This window comes from Brachycentrus maculatus, unplaced genomic scaffold, assembly GCF_059751285.1.
Source record: "Brachycentrus maculatus isolate JH-2025_06_01 unplaced genomic scaffold, ASM5975128v1 h1tg000015l, whole genome shotgun sequence".
Taxonomy (NCBI): Eukaryota; Metazoa; Arthropoda; class Insecta; order Trichoptera; family Brachycentridae; genus Brachycentrus; species Brachycentrus maculatus.
This window is the reverse complement of record NW_028280769.1, coordinates 1,409,771-1,432,585: the sequence shown is the minus strand read 5'-3', so window position 1 is coordinate 1,432,585 and position 22,815 is coordinate 1,409,771. Positions and strand designations below refer to the sequence as shown.

The following is a 22,815-nucleotide window of genomic DNA, read 5'->3' as shown; positions in this document are numbered from 1 at the left end:
CCAGATATGCAAAAATAGACCAACGCGGGAAAAAAATTAGGCGAGAAACTCGCTATTATTGTCCCGACTGTTACGTAGGTCTGTGTATTCCACGTTTTAAAATTTATCACACAAAAAAATACTTCTAAATCTTATTTCATTTAACTTATAATAGTTAAAAAAATAATATGTAAAAAAAAAACTGTACATTATTTACATTTACAATGGTTTGCAACCTTTGAAATTACAAAAGTACATAAACCCATGATAAATGCACCTATTATGGCAAAATTTTGTCAGGCATGAATACAGCGAACATTATTTTCATAATTCTGTAGAAAGAAAAGGTGATTTTTTTGCCATTTTCTCGGATAATAACCGGAGAGTAGGAGGGACTTACTTACACTGTATGTTTATTGAATTGTAAAACCAATATTAGATTGAAAAATCAATTATTATTCTCTGTCGTCTTCATCACTGTAACCCTTGCCGAAGCAAAGACTCTTCTCCAGTTATCCCTTGACTGCGCTGCACGTAGTGCTCCAACCACCAAGGTGCCTGCTGCTCACTCATATTTAACAGACTTAGAAGAACATTTTCTGCGTCTGAATAGCAATAGAAATCCGAGAAATTCGCGGCTAATTTGTTTTTGTTTTACAGTTCCCGTAGTGCAGCAGAACCGCAAGAAGGCGTGGAGCAAGCGGGCGCGGCTGCCGCTGGCCCGGAGCTACGCGGGGGCCTGCGGGGGCCCCGAGGGGCTCGTGTACTGCGTGGGGGGCTGGGCTGGCCAGGCGGGCGTGCGGGACTGCCAGCTCTACAGCAGCCGCGAGGACACCTGGACCGAGATGCCGCCACTGAACACAGGTAACGAGGCTTTTCATCGAGCGCTGTAGGTTTTATGCGTTAACAATTTAAATATTATTCGACACTGGATTCTTCACCTTACGGATGATATATCGCTCACTGCTTTCAACAACGTCAAATATCAGAAAACTTGATTTTTCAGGAGATCGTTTTTAAAGTTTAAAAATACAATAAAATGTATTAAATATAAATATCAAGTCACTTATTAAACTTTTTACTGTGCAACAGATCTTTTTAGGTAAAACCTGAATGTTTTTTCTCCATTTGAAAAATATTTAGTATATTTAAAAAAAAAATTAAACAACACCTTTTCTTCAAAATGCAAAAACAACACTTTCTGCCCTGTAGCGGGTAAATATTAAGTTAAAAATATGCCGCTTTTCCTGGGATGTAGTACATTTTCTGGGCATTCTGAAAACATGTACAACTGAAAATTGACGATTTTTGATATATAACGTTGTTGAAAGTAGTGAGCGATATGTATGAATATTATTGGTGTCTCAACTTTATCAAATTCTTTCAATTTTTTTTATATGAAAGATGTCCACTTCTGTAGTATAATGGTCAGCACGCTCGGTTACCGTTCTGGAAGTTCTGGGTTTAATTCCCAGAGGGGGGGGGGTCAAATAAATATAAGTGATTTTTTCACTCTAATATTTAGCCAATATTACCCTGGACTGGTACCTGAAGGGGAGGGCTGATCACCTTCCTTACAATCAAGACAACACTGCGTTTGTATGATGCAACTACCCACGCGCCGTTGGGGTATGGATAAGGGTTTGAAGAAGATTTGAAAGAAGGTGTTAGTCTGGATTTATGGAGATAATTTTAGACGGTACCGTAGAACAAAGAAATGAAATCTGTATTTGGTCTACAATAATGAACGTATCACCATGATTCATTGTTTCCCTGACAGGTGACACTTATTGTCACGATACTTTGATCGATACCACGATCTAAATAAAAAAAATTGTACTGGGTTCAAGTAACACATCAAAGTTCAAGTAGCCCCGTTCTACGGTACCTAATTGTATCTAGTTCGTGAGCTAGCGTCTAGATGTGCATATTTGATATATAGTACGTAGTAAGTACGAGTATAAACATTTGATGTCCAGCATCCCTTTTATAAAAAGTCACCGACTCCCACTGCTGAGTATGCCCTTAACCTGTTAACCGGGCGGTCCGCTATCCAATTACGCAACTTGTAACGGGCGCGAATACTGATTCATTCCGTGTCTTAAATTCATGTCGAGACATGTATGGATGACTATAACCTTTGTTGTTGGATAAATATATGTCCATATATATAATATAATAAACATATATTTCAAGGACGTATTCATATGTCCTTCCCGTACCCGATATTGTTTGCGTTTGACGTATTTATGCGTCCCGCCCGGTTAACAGGTCAAACCTGGACAATACGTGTAATACAAAATCCAATTTATTATGTACAAATGAGTGAATGAATGTTTTGTTCTCAGGTCGCTACCAGGCCGGCGTGTGCGTGTGGGGCGGCGCCCTGTGGGCCGTGGGGGGCTGCAACGCGTGGAACTGCCTCGCCACCACGGAGCTCTTCTCCGACCTGATCCCGAACCCCACCTCCACTCCGGGAGCGTGGCATTTCGGTAGGTGGCCATTTGCCAACATTGCCGACTCTATATCAGTGCTCCGCAGCCCGTGTGCCTCAGTCGAATTCGATGAATTTGACATTTTACAATTTTTCATTATGTGTTCAATACATAATGACGAATTATTTATCATATTACTGTCTATTTTTCAAATTGTAGTATAGAATTATTATTATTACAACCAAATAATATTTTGATGATTTCATTGATTGATTCAGCAGTCACTTTGTGGTAAAATCTATCTATTTTTAATTAAAGTTTTACTCTCTTAGTAAATACCAATATTTCTTAAAATCTATTGTGACACGTGCTTCGATGCATTCAGCATCATTTTCAAATACATACTAGCAAATAATAGCTAAGTCTAAATTTTAGAGTTGTGTCCTTGGGACATGGAACAAAAGTTGAAAAGGGGATTGGAGCTATTTTTTATAAAAAAAAATTATATATCTTATCAATGGGAAGAAGGTTGAGAATAATGCGGAATGGATTGAAAGACATGTCACAATAGATTTTAAGAAATAGTGGTATTTACTAAGTAAAACTTTCAATCCAAATCGGATGCGGATGTGAATGTTACGTTACGACAAAACACTCTGGTCAGTCCCCACCTTAAGAATTTTGGTGTATTGTCGGTGAGAAAAGGCTGCGGAGCTCTCTCTATATTTATTTTGTTACCTTAGAGACTATATACTATTTATTTTGTTACCTTAGAGACAGTATAACATTTTGGCCACACCTGCAGGTCCCAGTCTGTCGGTGGCGCGTCGCGGATGCGGCGTGGCGGCGTGGGGCGCCCGGCTGGCGTGCGCGGGCGGCTCGGACGGGGTGCACTCGCTGCGCAGCGTGGAGCTGCTGCTGGCCGGCGCCTCCGCCTGGGAACCCGCGCCCCCGCTCCGCGAGCAGCGTGCCGGGCTCGGCCTGGCCGCGCTCGGGGACCGGCTCTACGCCGTCGGCGGATACTCGGGTGAGTGATCATTACATTAAACAACTCGTATTAACCACCCTACTCTCGGGTTATTTCCGGAGAAACAGGTAAAATAAAATCATATTTTTTATATTTTAAGCAATAACTTTGTTGATCATTGTAATATAGTATTTGGAGAAATAAAATAACTTTGTTTTTTGATTTACTCACTTTTATTATCAAAACCAACCAAGTTTTGGAAACAACCTGTTGCACTCTTCAGGGTTATAAAACAAACCCTGAAGAGGGCAACAGGCAATGTCATGATATTCGTGACATTCGTTTGAATGCCATATATGTACCACTACTAGGCGAAACAATTGTCATTGATTTTTAATGTACAAACGTGTTTTTTAACAAAAAATAAACTATTAGACTAAAAATATAACTAAATAAACTCAAAAAATCAGTGTTTGATTTAACATTTGATACATAAATTAAAATAGAGGTCTTTAAATTAAACGCCAAATCAATAAATAAAATAAAATCACTTTTTTTCTGCAGAATTATGAAAACAATATTTGTTGTATTCAGGTTCATACCTGACAAAATTTACCAAAATAGGTGCATTTAGTACTTATGTACTTTCTCATTATCGCATTCCCTCTCTCTTCCGGATGTGTATCCGGTAAGCATTAAATATTTTTGGCACAAATATTTTTTCTCATGCGTGTATGTTATATGAATTACTGCAGAATGGCGCAGAAAAAAACACTATCACTTAACATATCACATACGCTCATATGTGTAGGGCGGTTAAAATCAAAATCCATATTTGATTCAACCATATTGAGTTTTCGATCCTTTATTTCAGGCAAAGTGTTCCTGTCTTCGATCGAATACCTCGCCGACGGTATGGAAGAGTGGACTTCCTTCACCACGCCGTTCCCGGCGCAGCTCTGCATGGAAACCAAGGCTGACAACTCCGTTGCAAGCGCCATGGCGCAGGTGACCATTAGCCAGCAGAACGGCTCCCACGAGGAGCGCAGCCCCCTGGACAAGAACGTGGACCGCAACGGCGATGCGGAGCGGAGAAACAGGACCAACGCCGATGGGGCCAAGAGGATCATGGACGAGGTCCTCAACAGCGGCGAGGAGGTCAAGATATACGAGGAGGAGATCAAGGTCAACGGAGACATGTCCCTCAAGAGCGATTCCGCCGACAGAAACGGGAGTGATCTGGCTGTCATTTGCGAATAAGAGTTGTGTTATTGAATCCATTTCTTCTAATTAAGTTTAATATTAATGCAAATTATCACGATTGAATGGTGAAATTATGTTTGGCTGTACGGATGCTAGCCGATCAAATTTTTAACTGGTCGTAGAGTGAATTTCTCGGTAAGCAAATTCCTCACTATATACATATATATATCATCACCATATAACCCCCTTCCCAGTAGAACATTACAAGGATGAATTCTTTCGGAAGATGAGTTTTTGTAATCTCAAATTGTATATTGAAATCCATCTTCTACATATTTTATATATTTTAAAATAATATTTTAATGACAAAATGCTGATGAATCTGAGGAGTGTTATCTTTAGAACAATGTGTTTCAAAAATTTATAATTTGACAATATAGCCGCCGCCGAAAAATCAGTAATTGGGTAACAGTATGATAATTTGGAAAAAAGTAATAAGAATATGTACAGCCGTAAAAATCTTAAAAATTCAATTAATATTGCTTTGTCATTGTTTACAATACAAAGCTCACAAAAATAAAATACTAAATTCACTTTTACACAGCTACTATTGACTTGTTTCAAAATGATTCATCTCAAATTGGCGCTCCCTATGTTCTGGCGGTAAGGGGTCGATTTTCTAATGGGCGCTCACTTTGCACTATAGTTATGCATTACAATACATGTGACGACACGGTCTCTTCTCTCCCAACGGCCACGGGTCGCAGATATGTGATTGTACAATGGATTTGATGTAGTTTTAGCAGGCGTATGATGATGGTCGCTGGGCAAGAATCACTTGTAGTAAATACATCACACTCATTTTATTTATGAACTCAGCAGGCTTAATAATGAATTATTTTGTAAACCTCTGTTGCAAAATGTCTCTTATGCATTTACAGATATATTTGAAATGGTTTTATAATATTTTTTTGTATTTGAAAAACGATTTTATGCATGTTTAAATCAATATCCTTACTTTCTCATTTTAATTTTTGTGAAATTCTTTCTTATGGAGGTAATGTTTGTGGTAATGTTTTTGTGACGGGTGAGATCTTGGTTTGGGAGAAATCTTGGTTTGGGAGAAATCTTGATTATCATGATGGGTGAAATCGTGGTTTTTTAGATGGGTAAAATCTTAGTTTTTGTGATGGGTGAATCTTGGTTTTTGAGATTGGTATAATCTTAGTTTTTTTTAACGGATGATATCTTGGTTTTTATATTACACAGTTAGCATATTTTGGCATAATATCTACATATTTGCAAACTACATTGTAGCAACTGACTGCAGTATTTGGATTAAAGCGCCATAAAAATTTACGTTTGTACATTAAAAAAATATATATTTTATGCTACCTTTTATGAAAAGTTTAGCATTTTCAGTGATTTTATAGACAATACATTGAAATTTTATTTTCATATACAATTTATCGGTTTTGTAAGCCTCATATGACAACATAATCATTGCTTAGCGCTGTATGAATGGAAACTTTTATTTTGACTCGGTTACTATAACTAAAGCAAATTTTGCTAATTAATTATATTTTTTAATATTATTAATTTAAGTTTTCAATTTGGTTGCGATGGGATCAGTTTTCTATAAGTTTTTTTCTAAATTTCGAGGTGATCAAATCACTCTCTGGCTCCAACATTGGCACCATCAAGCTGGATACTAATTATAAATAATCCTAATATAGTCTTACATACATACTTTATTGATAGAGTTAAGAAATGTGCGTATGGATATTCACAATTGAACTGAACGTGATTTTGATAAACCTATTTACCATACAATGAAATGTTTTCCATACATAACTATTTCTATGTCTTCTAAATTGATAAAAAAAATTACCATTGTGAAATTTTTGTTTTACTATTTTTTCTGTTCTTTATTGAATGCTCCAACGTTTCTGTTGTGATTATATAAATAAATATATTTCTATAAATTGTTTCTTTTTTTTTCTAAAATAAATTTCTAAATTATAAACATCACAAATTGCCTTCTTTTTTAATGAAAAATATTATGTAGTATTTTTTTAAAACCTCACTGACTCCAACTGACTCCCAAGTACTTGAGCTTATATTCTGTAATCACTATTTTATACAAACATATCAGTTTTATAAACTTTTTGAGCTCCCTGGTAAGATTTAAATTAAATATAAATAAATAAACTATTTCCTAAGTAGGTTTTGTACATAAATTGAAAACAACAACTAAAATTTAATAAGCAGAATTAAAATGGCTTTGAATATTATAAAAAAATAACAGCCAATCATTCCATCCAATAACAGATTTTTATATTGTATTACCCTAAATACAACATGGCTTCGAATTTAGCTCGACTTGTCAAACAAATTTGAAACAAAATGGAAAATAGTTTTAATTCATTATGAGTCTTTAACCTCCTCACCTCTGTTTTTTTATAATTTTTGTATTCAAATATGCTCAACAAATATGAGTTGAGATTTTTTCATTTTTGTCATTATGATATGATTTAAACTGCCTGAAAGGAGAGACTTTTTTTAATGAGTAAAGTGTACGCGCCAGATTAGTATATTTCTATGGTACCTTTTTTATATCATGCTTACATGATGCGTTTCTATGGGTAGTTGAATTATTTCATTCATTGATTCGGCAGTCACTTTGTGGTAAAATCTATCCATTTTTAATTAAAGTTTTACTTAGTAAATACCGCTATTTCTTAAAATCCACTGTGACACGTGTTTCAATGCACTCTGCATCATTTTCAAACACCGTATATGGTGTTTGAAAATGATGCAGAATGCATCGAAACACGTGTCACAGCAGATTTTAAGACATAGCGGTATTTACTTAGTAAAACTTTAATTAAAAATGGGTAGTTTAATTCCTTATACATATCTAGATTCACGCAAACTCTCCAATTTTTCAAAGGATAATTTCTTTAGCTCTTTCTGAGTCGCCATTTTAACTTTTGAAATTGGAACGAGTAAGAAAAGTAGATTTTTAGACCTCAATCTAGGTATATATCGCAAACATTGCTGTATATTGCGGTTTACATGGTACATACATACTTCGTTTTTATAAAACCCTTTACTACAAGCAAAAGTATTACATATTGCTTCTTTTCTATGGTCCTGGTACTGATATTGCCATGTTGATGACATCTTTTTGAAAAATATATACAAAATACACTGCCAGATATTTTTAAAACTTACAATGAAATCTTGAGAGTCAGTTGGGTCAAAAATATTCTAAATAAAATACGACAGGCATTTCAAAACTTTATTTTTACTATTACGTATAATATATAAACCTCTCCTGCATATATTATCGCATGCCAAAAAAACACAATCTAATCGGGATGGATTTAAACATAGTTTGTCTGGTACATTTTTTTTACTATGTTGCTTGAGTTTTGTATTCGATTTTTATTTAATACATTTTTTGGTTAGTGGAGTTAAATATAAAAGCAGTACACACTAAATAAATGTAAAACTTTAAATTGATGCGATTTTAGGCATAGGAGGGGTTTATACATGTTAAAGATCTTCAAAAATTCATTGTATGATTATGATATGATATTGATTTCAGGACTTTTATCCTAATCACTAAATAAAGTATTCGAAATGTTTTCTGTAGTTTTTTTCACATAAATTGAATCAAGTAATAGATTATCAGAATAAATAACATCAAAATATGTATGAATAAATTAGTCTCCTTTATTAGTATCAAAAAATATTCCAGAAGATTTTTTATTTATCTCAATCATTCCTTACATTTATAAATATGTTGTTGACTGAATGAAGTTTATTGATATAAACTGTTAAAGGAATACTAAATGCATCACATCAGTATGGTAGATTGCTAGAATAATAATTATAGATTAATCTAGTTTTACATGCAGCATCCTCAATGTAAATCAATCACTGCATTACAGATTTAGATTATACATCTTGATATCATTAACAATTACATTGTAATTTTCTGTCTCTCGGGCTGATCATCTTCACATTATATAATTAACAATTAAGATACCACTGCACAAATTCAATTTGTGCAATACACACCTTTGGGTGCTAATAAATGATAAAAGGAGTTTAATAAAATTACAAACTTTCTATATTTCATCCAGCGATATAATATAGCCGTAAATTGCTGTTTGCGGCTGTGAAACACTTTTAAAGTCAAACTGTGAGAAAAAAAACCTGGCTTTCCTACTAATGTTTTGAATAGAGCAATATTTATTTCTTCAGAAATATTTTGAAGATTTTCCTCTATGTGCAGCTGACAGAGAGTCCCTCAGGACTCTATAACTGCTGCGGGTGGATGGTGGGCTCAGATTGCTATAATAATGTTTTGGTCATCCTTGCAGGGTCTTACTCGGGGTAAAAAAATTTGTAGTAAAAAGGTCATACCTTAAAATGTCTATTAATAAAAATGACTAAAAATTATCAGTTTTTTTTTACTGGATATTATGGTAAAAAAATGGAAAAAAGTCAACTAAAAACTTGCTTCATTATTGGTGGCCAGTAATTTGAAATTTATTTATTGTTATTGTTTCATCACTAATATATGTGATTTATAATTGAAATTCTTTTCAAATGTCGGCAAGAGAGTTCTTACAAACTAAACTGTATTTGGGGAGAGAGTTTTTTTTTTAAACTTTTTATTTTATTTCGGGGACAAAGCTTTGAATTTTAGTAGTTTTTTTTAAACAATTGGTGTTGCCAAAACAAAGGCGTATTTTATTAATTCACAGCTTTCTCCAAGTCCTATTTTCAAATAAATTTAACAGAGTTCTTGAATTATAAGCATGAATGTCACATTGTCATCCGTACTCCTTTTGTACCAACTTTGCTTTGATGATAAATTATTCTAAATTAAACATATTCGGATGAGCATTGCTGTTTATGCAGTGATTGATTTATGTCGATTATTTGGTTTTCAAAAATATTTGTATAATAGTATATACAACACTGAATATTGTGTTAAGGGCCCTTATGCATATGTGGTGTAATATTTTCCAATATCTGCATGTATTTGCAATATCTACTGTATGAGCTGCATGCATCCTAAGGCAATCCTAATTTAAGTATCACTTATATATCAATATAAGGTGATTGGTGAATTGAATAAAAAAATAAGAATGTAAAAAATAAGGAGCACTGTTGTGAAATGTATTTTGTATTATATTTTCTATATATTATATTATATAAATTGAAAGAATAATATGAAAAGAATAATAAGTATGTTTAGATGTGTGTAAAAGTAATGCATATTAATATTCCATATAATTTTTCCATTAATGTTATAACATTGCCTTCGGGCAGTAGAATATGTAGATAAAATTTATTGGATTATTTTAACTAAAGGAACTCTTCCTGACAGTATTTCTAGTATGTCCAAATCTTTGAACACAAATACATACTAAATTTAACTCTTGAGAAATTGCTATATATATAAATCAAGATATTATAGATAACTCAACAGAAGCAAAGGGGTTTTTGGGATAGAAATATAGAAGTCCGGGAGTTTACAAGGTTTACAACCAGTCATCGACTGGTTTAAGTGGTCACTCTAAAGCATGTGAGATATGAGTTGTATACATCATGGGTAGGATGGTAAATGTCCCACAGGTTATACATTAATCACTGAAACAAGCCTCTGACAGATCATAAGCCCTGTAAATCCCTTGACCTCCAAATAACTTCCCGAAAACTTATTCGTCTATGTTTGAAATTAAGTGTCTATACTAACCCTTCCTTTTAATTTTTTATTGATAAATAAACATGGAAATTTATCAAAATGGTTACATTCAAATTAAAGAATATTACGGGTAATGTTGCTGTTGTAATAAAAACATAAATTTCTTTACAGTACCTATTATAATTTACTCAATACCAAAGTTTGCCTAAAACTATCGGTTTATATATGGTATCAATGCATTTTTACATCATAAAAATAAACAAAATTTACTAATTTATTTTCTTTGCCGCTCAATTTATTTTATTTTATCATAATACATAAGAGGTATGCATTTTATTTTTGATTATTTGTGTGCCAGATCCCTCTTTTTTTTTTAATTGTGTAGCTTTTATTTTTACATAATTTTTAAAAAAATATTGTGAATTAAATAAATAAACCTTGATATATTTTTTCTTGTTATTTTTCTTTATTAAAAAAATGAAACGATTGCGCTTATTTTAAATATGTTTTTATGAATTCTTGAATTGTTGCCATTCTTGTGAAAATGTTACATACTAAATAAGTTTTCTTTTACTTTTTTATTTTTAAATTTAAGTGGGAGAAGGGATTTCTTTTGCAAGAAATAGGGTATTGTCTTTCCAAAAATATTTTTATACTCACTTATACATTGATCAGCATATTTATTGCTTGCTGTTTAGTTATTTATGGAAACTGAATTAATTTGCTATGTTGTTTGTTTTAATAATTATAATTTTGATATCAGAATATCACTAAATACTATTTAAACCTTTCAGATGTTGAAACATAAAAAAAATAATCGAAATTTACATTTATTATTTTTCACTAGAATGGTTGAATTTTATTTTAAGTATTCTTCATCATTATTGTTATTTTTTAACCTAATTAGATAAGTTGTCCCAATTTTTCAATTAAAATGAAATTTAGATTGCATTATTTGTTTTATTGTACACACACCCCATTGATTGTATGCTGAAGAATCTGATAGTCAATATTGGCAATGTTTGCAAATTTTCTATCTCCTTGTTTTAATGTTTACACCGTAAAACTCTTTTCTGAAGCTTGCATCGTCTGTTACTTGTAATCCGGGGTTAATTTTAACTATTAAGTTTGTACCCTACCGTTAACTATTTATAATGATAAGTGAAAAATTAAAATATTTACAATATGAATCTCATCTTTTATTGACCTGTTCAATTTCACCCGGATATCAATTTACTATCTGGCATCCCAGTGGGTTGTCACTGTTTGGCACTTGGACTGATAATTTCCTGACACCAGTTATTCACTGCACCCATTACAAAACGCCCTGAAAATGGCCTCTAAAAGGGTGGCTGAAACATTAGCAATAAATGCTTTCAATTTATGGTATAATTAGAAATCAACATCTTGAACAGAGGTTGGTTTTGAAATTATTCGACCATGACCCTGTAAGTAGGTACTGTACGTTTTTTGTGCTGTTCCATAGCAAAGACAAAACTTAAGTGACCTTCGCGACATATCCTGCGATTTTCTATGGCTTTCAGTTGTCATATCGTCTGTCAGGCGGTGTTGTTTATAAAGATGTATTTTTAAGTTCGACTAGTTAAAAATATTAATTTTCGTCTATTTTTACTGTAGTATTATTATTTCGCGATGTTATTGATGCGTTATTTTTATTCTCAAATTAAAAACAATTCTTACTTCCTAATTGGGTTATGTGTCGGGTTGATTGTGACTTTAAATTTTGCATCCTTGGACGACGAATTACTGTGCAACGGTAGTGATGTTTATACTAACACCCGAGAGGAAGTAATTTCGCCGTCTCCCACAACCGATGAATACGAGCCGAGGTTGAATTTACAAAACAAGCCTATGCGCCCTAAGAAGGAAGCTCAAATTCTACAGAGGCCGCGGTACTACAGCACAGAACTGGGGATAAGGGAAAAATTATTCATCGGGGTGTTAACTTCCGAAGCGAATATTAATTTTCAAGCTACGGCTATCAATAAAACCCTCGCCCATTTAGCGAATAAAATAAAATTCTTTATCACCGCTAATGTTGTCAAAAACAACTTGAATTTGACTAATATTGTGGGGTTTACTGATACGAGGGAAATTTTAAAACCGTTCCACGTGTTGAAGTACATTTCTGATAATTATTTAGAAGAATTCGACTACTTTTATCTGATATCAGATTCTGGATTTGTGAATGGTAGAAAACTACTGGAAGTGGTTAACGGAATAAGCGTTAGTGAAGATGTATACCTCGGAAGTACCCCGGAGAAGGATAGTCACTATTGCAGTCTAGGTAAGTCTGGATGTCTTTCGTTGTTAATTTTGTCATTGGTCATTTAACACCTACTGGTCCAATGTCGAATCTCATTCGACATCGATTTTTTGCTCTTAGGTCCCATGTCGGATGTTATTCGATATTTTTTTCATCATTAGTATTATTTATTTAAATTCCAAGCTTAATTTTTTGTCACTCGTATCTACACAATAGTGTGTGGAGCAGAGGACAAAAGATTTTTTCCATTTTTAATTAATGATTTACTTAGTAAATACCACTATTTCTTAAAATCTACTGTGACACGTGTTTCGATGCATTCCGCATCATTTTCAAACACCGTACGTGAAGCTAATTCCAAATTTTAGAGTTGGGTCCTTGGGACGTTGAAGGTTGAAGAGGGGGTTAATTAAAAATGGATAGATTTTACCACAAAGTGACTGCCGAATCAATGAGATTTTTTCCAATTGGAATGTAACTGTCTAACTAGATTTTTTTTTTTAATTTTGAGGGACCGGAAAGGGTTAATGATTATTCACCGTAGCCCACTTCCGTAGTGTAATGGTCAACATGCTGGGCTACCGTACTGGAGGTCCCGGGTTCGATTCCCACGGGGTGGGTTAAATAAATATGTAATTTTTGCACTCTGATATTTATTGAATATTGCCCTGGGCTGCTACCTGAAGCGGAGGGCTGATCACCTTTCCTTCATGTGTTTACAATCAAGATAACACTGCGTTTATATGATGCAGTGCCCTATGCACCTTCGGGTGCAGATGAGGGTTTGAATGAAAAATGAAAATGAAACATTAGGATTTGGTTTGTCAAATTTATAGTAATATATAAGTAACAAACTATTCCATCAGTTGTTATTTGGGGTTGCTATGCAATGCATAATAAAAATAACAATTAGGATTTTTTACGGAGTGTGGAAGTTTTTGGTAAGGGAATGTAATTAATTATGAGCATTTTAATGTTTTCAATGTTTTAGAATTTAATAAACCCTGATGATGACAAGGTTCTTGTCGAAACCAGTAGGTCAAAGTGTACTAATAATAAAAAAGTGGTTAAAATAAAGTTGTTTAATTTTATAAAGTTTATAAAATGTGCCACAAAGTATCTGAGAAAAACATTCAACAAACAAACTGTTTGTTAATAATATGTACTGCTCTAAAGATGCTTTATCAATGTTTTATTAAATGCTGAAACTGAAATACCAAGTATCTTAACTAACCAGATGTGTCGAATATCTATTATCCTATAATAGATAGGTATTGTTATTAGTGTACCTGATGTTATAGTTTGGTGTATGTTTCCAGAGGCAGGTATGCTATTGAGCAACTCGGTGATCAGGAAGGTGAAGGAGAACCTGGACTGGTGCGTGAGGAACTCCTACTCGCCCGAGTTCTCGGAGAACATCGGGCGCTGCGTCCTGCACAGCACGGGACTCCGATGTTCGCAGACTATCCAGGTGAGCAAACACCGCACCGGTTATTCAAAGATAACAGCTGGAGGCGCGTTGCAGGGGCCTGGGTGAGGACCTATCCGACACCGGATCCTTGCTAGTTCATAAAGGAACTCTCACGAGAGTTGGTATTATAAATGGTAAAAATAGTGAAGGACATAGCTACCATAAACTAAGCTAAGACACAAAATGCCAAACCCTCATCTAGTGGAATGGAAGGACTGTCGACGATAGTCAACAGTCCGACTTCTCCTGAGGAGTTTTACGTGGTATTCTCCCAGCAATGAGCAAATGCTGAGAATGTTTTGAATATTGGAAGCATTAACTTTGTGGATCATATTGATATATTATTTTGAGAAACAAAAGACTTTGTTTTTTTATCCACTCACATTTTTACTAACAACCAACTAGTTTTGGCAACAACCTGTTGCCCTCTTCAATGCTGAGAAGTTCCTCATTATTACTTTATGCTAAGGGTGAAGGTCATTATTACTTTTAGGTAAAAAAAATAGAGGGGTAATAGTAGGTAGGAAAAGAAAAGAATCAGCAATATTTAGGGCACTCGGGATTGCATACTTATATTTATTTTACTCAGTGTTTAATTTTTTTTATTTATTTAATATGGTTACAAAAGATTTTTTAAATAATTTTTAATTCATTTTCTAAACATTTCTACTTACAATCTTAAAATTAAAAACGCAGTTCTCTCCAATAAAGAGACCGAGCTCTTGTGGTTGGAGAGGGACCTACACTTGTTAGTTATGTTTGTTGTTAATGTTTTCAATTATTTACAGGAACAATCCCTAAAAGGTTTCAAGTTACCCAATGACTGGGAACTAAATCGAGATCTCAAAACTGTGATTGAGAATGACGAGTTTGATAACGCTATATCTGTCTACCCGCTTACTAAATATTCTGACTTCTACACTCTGCAGATGTATTTCGCAAGGGTAAGTTTATTATCAGTCCATCTTCGATTCTCCATATTGTCATTTGTTTTTTTTTGCATATCATAATATAATTTTGCATATCAGTGGTTGGGCGCTACGTGCAGCGCAGTCAAGGGATAACTGGAGAAGTTTCATTGATTCTGCAAGGGTCACAACCCTCAGCAATGAGGAATAAGAGGGAGAAGAGAATATAATTATAATTACAAGTACAAAAATATTCTTTTACATGAATATATTCTCTAACACACATTTTCTCTCATAAATACGTGTTTATTTGCTAGATCTATCTACACGAAATATTTTGTACTAATCTTTATGTTTCTGTGGTTAACTATAATTGGCTTGTTTAATATATATCTTTTAATGTTTTTTTATACATATGTTGCTGTTGTTAACCCAAATAAAATAATAATAATAATAAATAAAACATAGATCCCACGAAGGCAAGGCCTGTGTGTGGGTATACACTTTATTTTAGGTTATAATAAAGGGTACTGAAATAATACGACAGATATCAAAAATATAAATGGATTACGAGTGCTAATATAAAATACAAATAAATGTTTTTCATAGAAAACAGAAAAACCAAAAAATTAAAATTAAAAAATTAAAACAATAAGCACATACTATCATTAAAAGAAGAAGCTATTCAGATTTTTTTTGTTTTTGTTTTTTTTTTAATAAATAATTTCAGCGAAATCTTACTCAAAATCAAAATTGAAACTAATTAAAAAAATTAGTGTTCATATAGTCTTAGTATTTTAAAAATAATCATAGTCTTTATGGAATGAATTCAATAGTTTTGGAGCTATGAAAAATTAGTGTCTCTTGCTAGTCTGGATTTACGAAAAGGGATTTCTAGTACCCTATTTATTCTATTCATTGATTTTTCACTATTTATTAATTTTTTTATTTCCATCTCCTTCCAGCTCCACCTGGAGTGGACCCAGGAGGAGATGTCGACCCTGGCGCAGGCGCTGAGCCGGCCTGGGGCCCCCTGGCCCGCGGGGGCTCGGGAGGACCCCACACTGCCCGCGCCGCCGCCTCCCGACCGCTTCCACCAGCCCGTGTACACGGCCTTCACGGCCAACTCCTCGCTGATGCCCAGCGACTTCTCCAACATACAGCCGCACTCACACGCTGATAAGAGAGATATCGACGTAAGTAAATCTACAACATTTTGATGTGCCTCCAAATACTTGTTCACTTTTTGTGTAGGCAGAAGGGGATTAGTAGTTAGTTAGATAGATTTACAGTATATAAAATATTATATGAAATTTGTGCTGTATTTATCTAACATATCTTTCAAGAACGTCATAAATAAAAAATCGTCAATTTTCAGTTGTGCATGTTTTCGGAATGCCCAGAAAACGTACTATATCCCAGCAAAAGGGGCATATTTTTTACTTAATATTTACCCGCTACAGGGCAGAAAATGTTGTTTTTGCATTTTGAAGAAAAGGTATTGTTTAATTATTTTTTTAAACATACTAAATATTTTGCAAATGGAGAAAAAACCTTCATGTTTTACCTAAAAAGATCTTTTGCACAGTAAAAAGTTCAATAAGTGGCTTGATATTTATTTTTAATACATTGTGTTATATTTTTAAACTTAAAAAACGTTCTCCTGAAAAATCAAGTTTTTTTATTTCTGACGTTCTAGAGTGAGAGTTTTGTTCAAGGAGTGAGCGATATGTTAATACTCAGTTTAATGTTTTTTCAGTATATTATCAACGCTGCCACTTTGAAAGTGCAAAACGAGCATCCTAACCTCAAATACCATTCGCTGGTCAACGGCTACAAGCGGTTCGACCCTTCCCGCGGCATGAGCTACATCCTGGACATAAACTTCCGCGACTCTGCCGACCCGTCCGGCGGGGGCGGACCGCTGATCCTCAAGAGGATGGAAGTGTTCAAACCGCTCGGCAAGGCGGCCGTGTTGCCAGTTCCGTACGTGACGGAAAATTCCAGAATCGTTCTGGTCATGCCGGTCTGGGAGCACGAGGTCACCGCGGGCCTGGAGTTTGTCAAGCACTACGAAACTACGTGCATGGAAAGAAAAGACAAAGTGTATCTTCTTTTGGTAAGCATAATCACTCTATTTTTAACCTTTTCCAACTGATCAGTTATTCTGATCAAAAAAATGTGACGTTTTTGTACCATTAAAATAAATCTTTTGGCTCCCTAATTTTGGGACACTCTGTCTGGCAATTCGTATGACCATTCGTTTTTATAACTGAACTTGAAAGTGTAACTTTCATAGTTTTCCATGGCGGATTAACTATTAAATATTTATTATAAACACGTAAAATGCAATTTCTGTTATTTTAACTACTAACACTAATATCACAACATTTTGAAATATAATAGCTCCACAAAACGAAAAAATATGGTCCCAAAAAGTGGGAGTATCCTTGGAGAACCGTCATAAATGAAGAATAACGACTGACTGTCCCAAAAAATATTAGCGTATGACAAATATTCTATCACTCAAAATGATAATCTATTTTTCCTAGATTATATCTAAATAATGGAAAGTTTTATTGAAGAAATGTTGGTTAATTCAATATGTTGCGATGATTAACCGCATTTATCTCAAATATTTTTTGGTAGAATATACTTGGGTGATAGAGATATCAATGATTAAACTTATACCTGTGCCGGGCCAGACGTTGTGGCTCACGGAGCTGCCTACTAGAATCATACGGGCCAGAATGTCTGGCCTACAGAGTGGTAAGAATTAAAAAATCACACCAGTCAGATCTTGTAGTTATTTTTTTCCTTCTCTTACAAACATGTTAGTAATGTCAGTATATAACCACTAACTGAGATTTTTGTCTACCGGTTTCGAGACTTATCCATCTCTTCATCAGGACTATCACTGAATTAGCTTTACGATTAATCATAGTGGATCAAGTTGGAGCGACCTTTCTGTAATGTTGGCAATTCTTCAATTTCAATTTTTCAATTTATTTATTTCAATTAATATATACATTACAAACTATAAAAAATTTAAATCGTATGCATTAAAAATACATTAAAATAAAATATATGCAAGAACTATTGCTAAAGGTGTAGAAGAATCCCGCTTCAGAAAACTCCTTCAGACACATGGAATAGATCAACACCCAATGAGATATTGTTCAACATAGCGGAGCTCTTCCTACAAGCATAACCACGGCAGGTTAGTCCTGTGTATAGGAATGTGAAACAATCTATGTGGACGCTGTCTTAGGTAACTATCGGGAACACACAGACCAATGTTCCGGATAATTTCAGGATTATGGATCATACTGCGCTACAATCGATTTTTACTATATCCTTATCAATTCTTACTATATCCATGGTTATAGCTTCAACCCACATCCACCCACTGCTGGGTGAAGGTCTCCTTCAATGCTTACAACTCCTTGCGGTTTAGGGCCTTCCACGGTTGCCTATCCATGGTTGCCAAGTTGCAATTCTGAAAATACGGGGTGGTCAGCTATGTATATTCTATTATATTAGTATATTCCATCTACTGTTAGATAATCATGGTTCTCGGTTGGCTTTGCTCGGTCACTTACCTCTCTCACAACTGATTGTTCTGGGTTATATTTATACTGTTTTTTTTCTTTAGGTTCTTCTATATTCCGTGGATACTCCGAGCAAGGGTCCGGAAGACCTATTTGGGTCTCTGAAAACATTGAGCCTGGAGTTGTCTCAGAAATTCAGGCTGGAGGGACTGAAGATCGGGTGGGTGTCCATAAGACTGCCGGCCGCGGGCACTCCGGGTTTCCGAGGACCAGGAGGGCTGCTGAGCATCGCCATATGCGACCAGGCCCTGAGGAAAGTCCCTCCGGAGAGTCTGATACTGATGGGGCGCCCGCACATGGAGATCAAACCGGACTTTTTGAACAGGGTGAATATGTAATTCTTGATCTTGTGTTTATATTGTGGAACTCAAAATTCAATTAACGCAATCAGAAATCGAACACAGATTTTTGATTCTTAGTAAATTATCTTTTTACTAAGAATATCTCAAACATATGTTTGCCCTGAGTGAAATCCACAATAGATATTCACGGTTTTAACAAAAAATAAACAAGTCGTATGAATGAAACTTTCTTTACAACTAGGAGGATGATGAAAAGCTCATTTGGCCCTTGGTATGGGAAACCCCAGTGAGGACGCATAATTCCAAATATTATTTATTGAGTTGGCATCTACCTTGTGGAATGACTGGTGATTATTTTAAAAATGAAACACATGTATTATTATAAAGGTCAAGTCATGAACAATTTAGAAAATTTTGAAATATATAAAAAATAAATTCTGGTAAAATATGAATTAATAATATGCTTTACCAAAATACATCACCATTATTGTGTATCTTTCCATTAAACAAAGTCCCGCCCCTTAACGCCCTCCTCTAGTTATTACCCCACCCACCTCTACATATACGTGAATAATTTTTTGCTCATTAGTTTTTGTAATCACCTGTCGATGAAAACATCTGTAATTTTCGAAACTAGTAGTGTGAAATGAAATAAAACATAATGAGTGGGATAGTACAAGTATTGTGCATAATAAAATTTATGTCGCAAAATAGTACTCCATTGATTGTTAAATAAAATGTTGATGTTTCAGGTACGGATGAACAGCATCCAAGGGTACCAGGTATTCAGCGTGATGGGCTTCCAGCGCTACCATCCGGCCCTGGCCAGTGGGACTCCCCCCAGTAAGCTGGCGGGGAGGTTTGCTCCGTGGGACTACTCCGTGATAGCTTTCTACAGCCGGGATTATATAAACGGTAACAACATTCCTCCACTCATTTTCTTGGCATTTGATTTGCAATAATTCATTTTAAGTATTTAAATTATACCATCTCGCAAACCACGTTATGTTAAAAAAATTAGTTTTTTTAGCCAATGGCTCCAATCAGTAGAAAATTATAAATATTAACATCCATATTTCACAAACAGATCCCTAGGATCTACAAAAAGAAAAAGGAGAACATCCATATTTAACATAATCTGCCAAAATTAGGAAAAAAATGGAATAGAAAAATCAATACTTTAGCAAAACTCGCTATGCCGATCGACAGTTCACTTTTAAAAATCTCTCAAAAAAGCTCAAGTAGAAGATAATATAATCTTCTACCGATTGCCACCATTGGCTAAAAAACTTAATTTTACTAATGTACCGTGGTTTGCAAGTGGACTACTCATTTAATGTGGCGCTCTTTGCACTATTGTGAAGCAGGGCCAGAAGAAGATGAAGAGGTAGACTAATCAAAATCTCTTTTTTCTTACAGTTCGTATCGCTGTTCAAGATCGTTACCCGATAGTCCGCTCTGACAAGGATATCGAAACTCTTCTAGCGAAATCCGAAGACGACATCACGTCATTATTTGAGTTGTTTGTAAAGTATTCCCTCGAAGTGCATACTTTCAGAGCCGTGGAACCCGGGCTGGTATTTAAATATGACGAAACACTGTACTGTCCTCCTGATAACTCCTTAAAAAATATGACTTATCCAGATGTTAAACCGGACATTGGCGGGGTGCAATTTGGCAACGTTGTGCTGACAGACAAGTGTATTAATACTTTGGCTAAGGATAATTTTGTTTCCGTAACAGTCGGAGAAAGAAGTCAAATGGCAAAGTTGATATTTGAAGCCGGATCGTGATTAAAATGCAAGAAAACTTGAGTCAAAACATGTTTCGTAATACAGAAATGTTATTCTTTTAATGGTTTACTGAGATATTTTAGGTATTTAAGTATACAAACTTTTAAAATAGTTGATTTATGTTCAGGGGTACCTACATATTGGTACATTGAGTCATTATCTCTTATGTAGGACTTGGGAAGGAATATTTACTTGAGAGTACGGAGTATTCAATTACAAATTAACATGTTATCAACATCTACATAATGATTTGAAATCTTTTAGTACCATTTTAACAATACCATATAAATAAACAGAATACTATTGCCCATTTATTTCAAAATTTTCAATTTACTGATTGACGGGAAAATATGTATAAATAAAATATGTTCCTATTCCAATTTGTGAAATCATTTTCACTTTCAATGGTCCCTATAGCAAAAAAGATAGGTTTCATATATTCAATGATAGATGGTGTTAGCAGTCAATTTTACTACATGTAATCATTAATTTCATATTGGAGGTTAGTGTCTGCTTTGCTTAGATGGATAAAGTTCCTTGACAAACAATGAGAGTATCTGACTTCGAATCTTGGGGCAGACAGTTAGTTTTTGCTGCGATGCAATGAATTCATATTTCTTATTTTCAAGTTGGATTATGTTCACATTTTTTTAAATCTATTATGTCTTTTCTGTAAATCACCACATGGGATAAATAAGTAGGATATTACTATAATTTCCTACATGTATTATATATATGATCCAAAGAAGCTATTTTTATGATAGTTATGTAAGATAAAAAAATAAAAACAATTGTTAGTATGAGATACTTAAAATGCCCAGATTTGTATTGAATTACTACGGTATGAATATGTATATGATTTTACTAGCAGTATTTTTCTCAACTGGGATTGTCCGCCTCCGTAGTGTAATGGTTAACAGGCTAGGCTACCGTTCTGGAGGTCCTGGGTTAGATTCCCAGGGTGGGCCAAATAAAATAAAGGATTTTTTCACTCTAATATTTATTCAATATTACCCTGGACCTGAAGCGGAGAGCTGATCACCTTTCCTTCATGTGTTAACGATTAAGATAACACTCCGTTTATATGTATGATGCACCATTGGGGTGCAGATGAAGAAGGGCTGTCAAAAGCTATGTATATTTATTTTGAATTGTAATTTTAGCTTATTTTGTTTTTTTTATTAAATAAAATAAATATTACTTCACATGTTCTTACTATCTGGAGGAGCGTAATAACTTTGAGGCCCTTTAACGGTCACATAATTATGTGTGATGACTGAATATTTTTGGAAAATTTGAATTAACTGTCAAATTTTTCACCTAAAAATTTAATATCTGAAAATATTTTGACTTGAAGCATTCTGCCAGTTTGGACAATTTATTTGTATTATATACTGTTGTGCCTTTTTTCTATGTACATGCTTATTTTGTATATTCAATCCTCTTGCTGTGATAATTTCTATCTATATAAATTTGTATTTTTTGTAAAACTGATAAATAATATTATTGTCAATATCTGACGCAAAATATAAATGTTTCTTGTTAAGTAGTTAACTTGTTAGCATGTAAGTGATTAATGAATGAAATACGGTGCCCTATCCACAATTTGGTGTGGATAAAAAGAGGAAGAAAGATATAACTATTTATGTGAATGTCGAGTTGTGGTTCTATAGTTATTGTTGCGGACTCTTAGTCAGAGTTTCTGGGTTCGAACCACAATTTGATATCTATTTTTAATAATAAGCCATTTAGGCCTACAAAAATATGAAATTTTAATATTTTTGTAAATATTATTAAAAAAACACAAATGTTTGTCTTTTTTTTCAAGCGATATGAAAAAACATAGACAAAATGATAACTTTAAATAAGTATAAGTTTTTTTTATATTTCTATAATTTTCATAAGTAAGTTTGTTCATGATATTATATCTAATTGCTTTTTGAAAGATGTTTACACATATATTTTCAAGTGCCTTATAAGAATATTGTACGGAATGTCAATTAAAGAAAACTATTTTAAATATAAAAATAAATCACATACATAATATTTTGCAGTTTTATTTTTCTTTATTCTTTAATAATAAAATGTCAGCAATTTTGATAATGTCAAATCAATATAAAACATAGAAAAA

The 22,815-nt window shown here is 34.1% G+C and overlaps 2 protein-coding genes across 4 annotated transcripts in view; both read left to right on the top strand.

The window, feature by feature from the left end:
• The window catches only part of LOC148313335 (influenza virus NS1A-binding protein homolog), a 95,162-nt gene extending 90,384 nt beyond the window's left edge, over window positions 1-4,778 (top strand). For all 3 annotated transcript variants that reach the window (XM_088264187.1, XM_088264200.1, XM_088264195.1), the window contains 4 exons: window positions 640-843; window positions 2,328-2,471; window positions 3,220-3,441; window positions 4,256-4,778. In XM_088264187.1, the coding sequence (XP_088120313.1) occupies window positions 640-843; window positions 2,328-2,471; window positions 3,220-3,441; window positions 4,256-4,641 (956 nt within the window). In that variant the 3' untranslated portion in view covers window positions 4,642-4,778. The remainder of the gene's footprint in view (window positions 1-639; window positions 844-2,327; window positions 2,472-3,219; window positions 3,442-4,255) is intronic.
• A 7,076-nt stretch (window positions 4,779-11,854) lies between these two features.
• Window positions 11,855-21,472, top strand: LOC148313334 (chondroitin-polymerizing factor, non-catalytic subunit-like). Its single transcript, XM_088264712.1, has 8 exons — window positions 11,855-12,620; window positions 13,919-14,070; window positions 14,859-15,014; window positions 15,944-16,174; window positions 16,738-17,097; window positions 18,634-18,915; window positions 19,644-19,806; window positions 20,311-21,472. The coding sequence occupies exons 1-8, from the start codon at window positions 11,966-11,968 to the stop codon at window positions 20,682-20,684; spliced, it is 2,373 nt and encodes a 790-aa protein (XP_088120838.1). The 5' UTR covers window positions 11,855-11,965; the 3' UTR covers window positions 20,685-21,472.
• The last annotated feature ends 1,343 nt before the right edge of the window (window positions 21,473-22,815 follow it).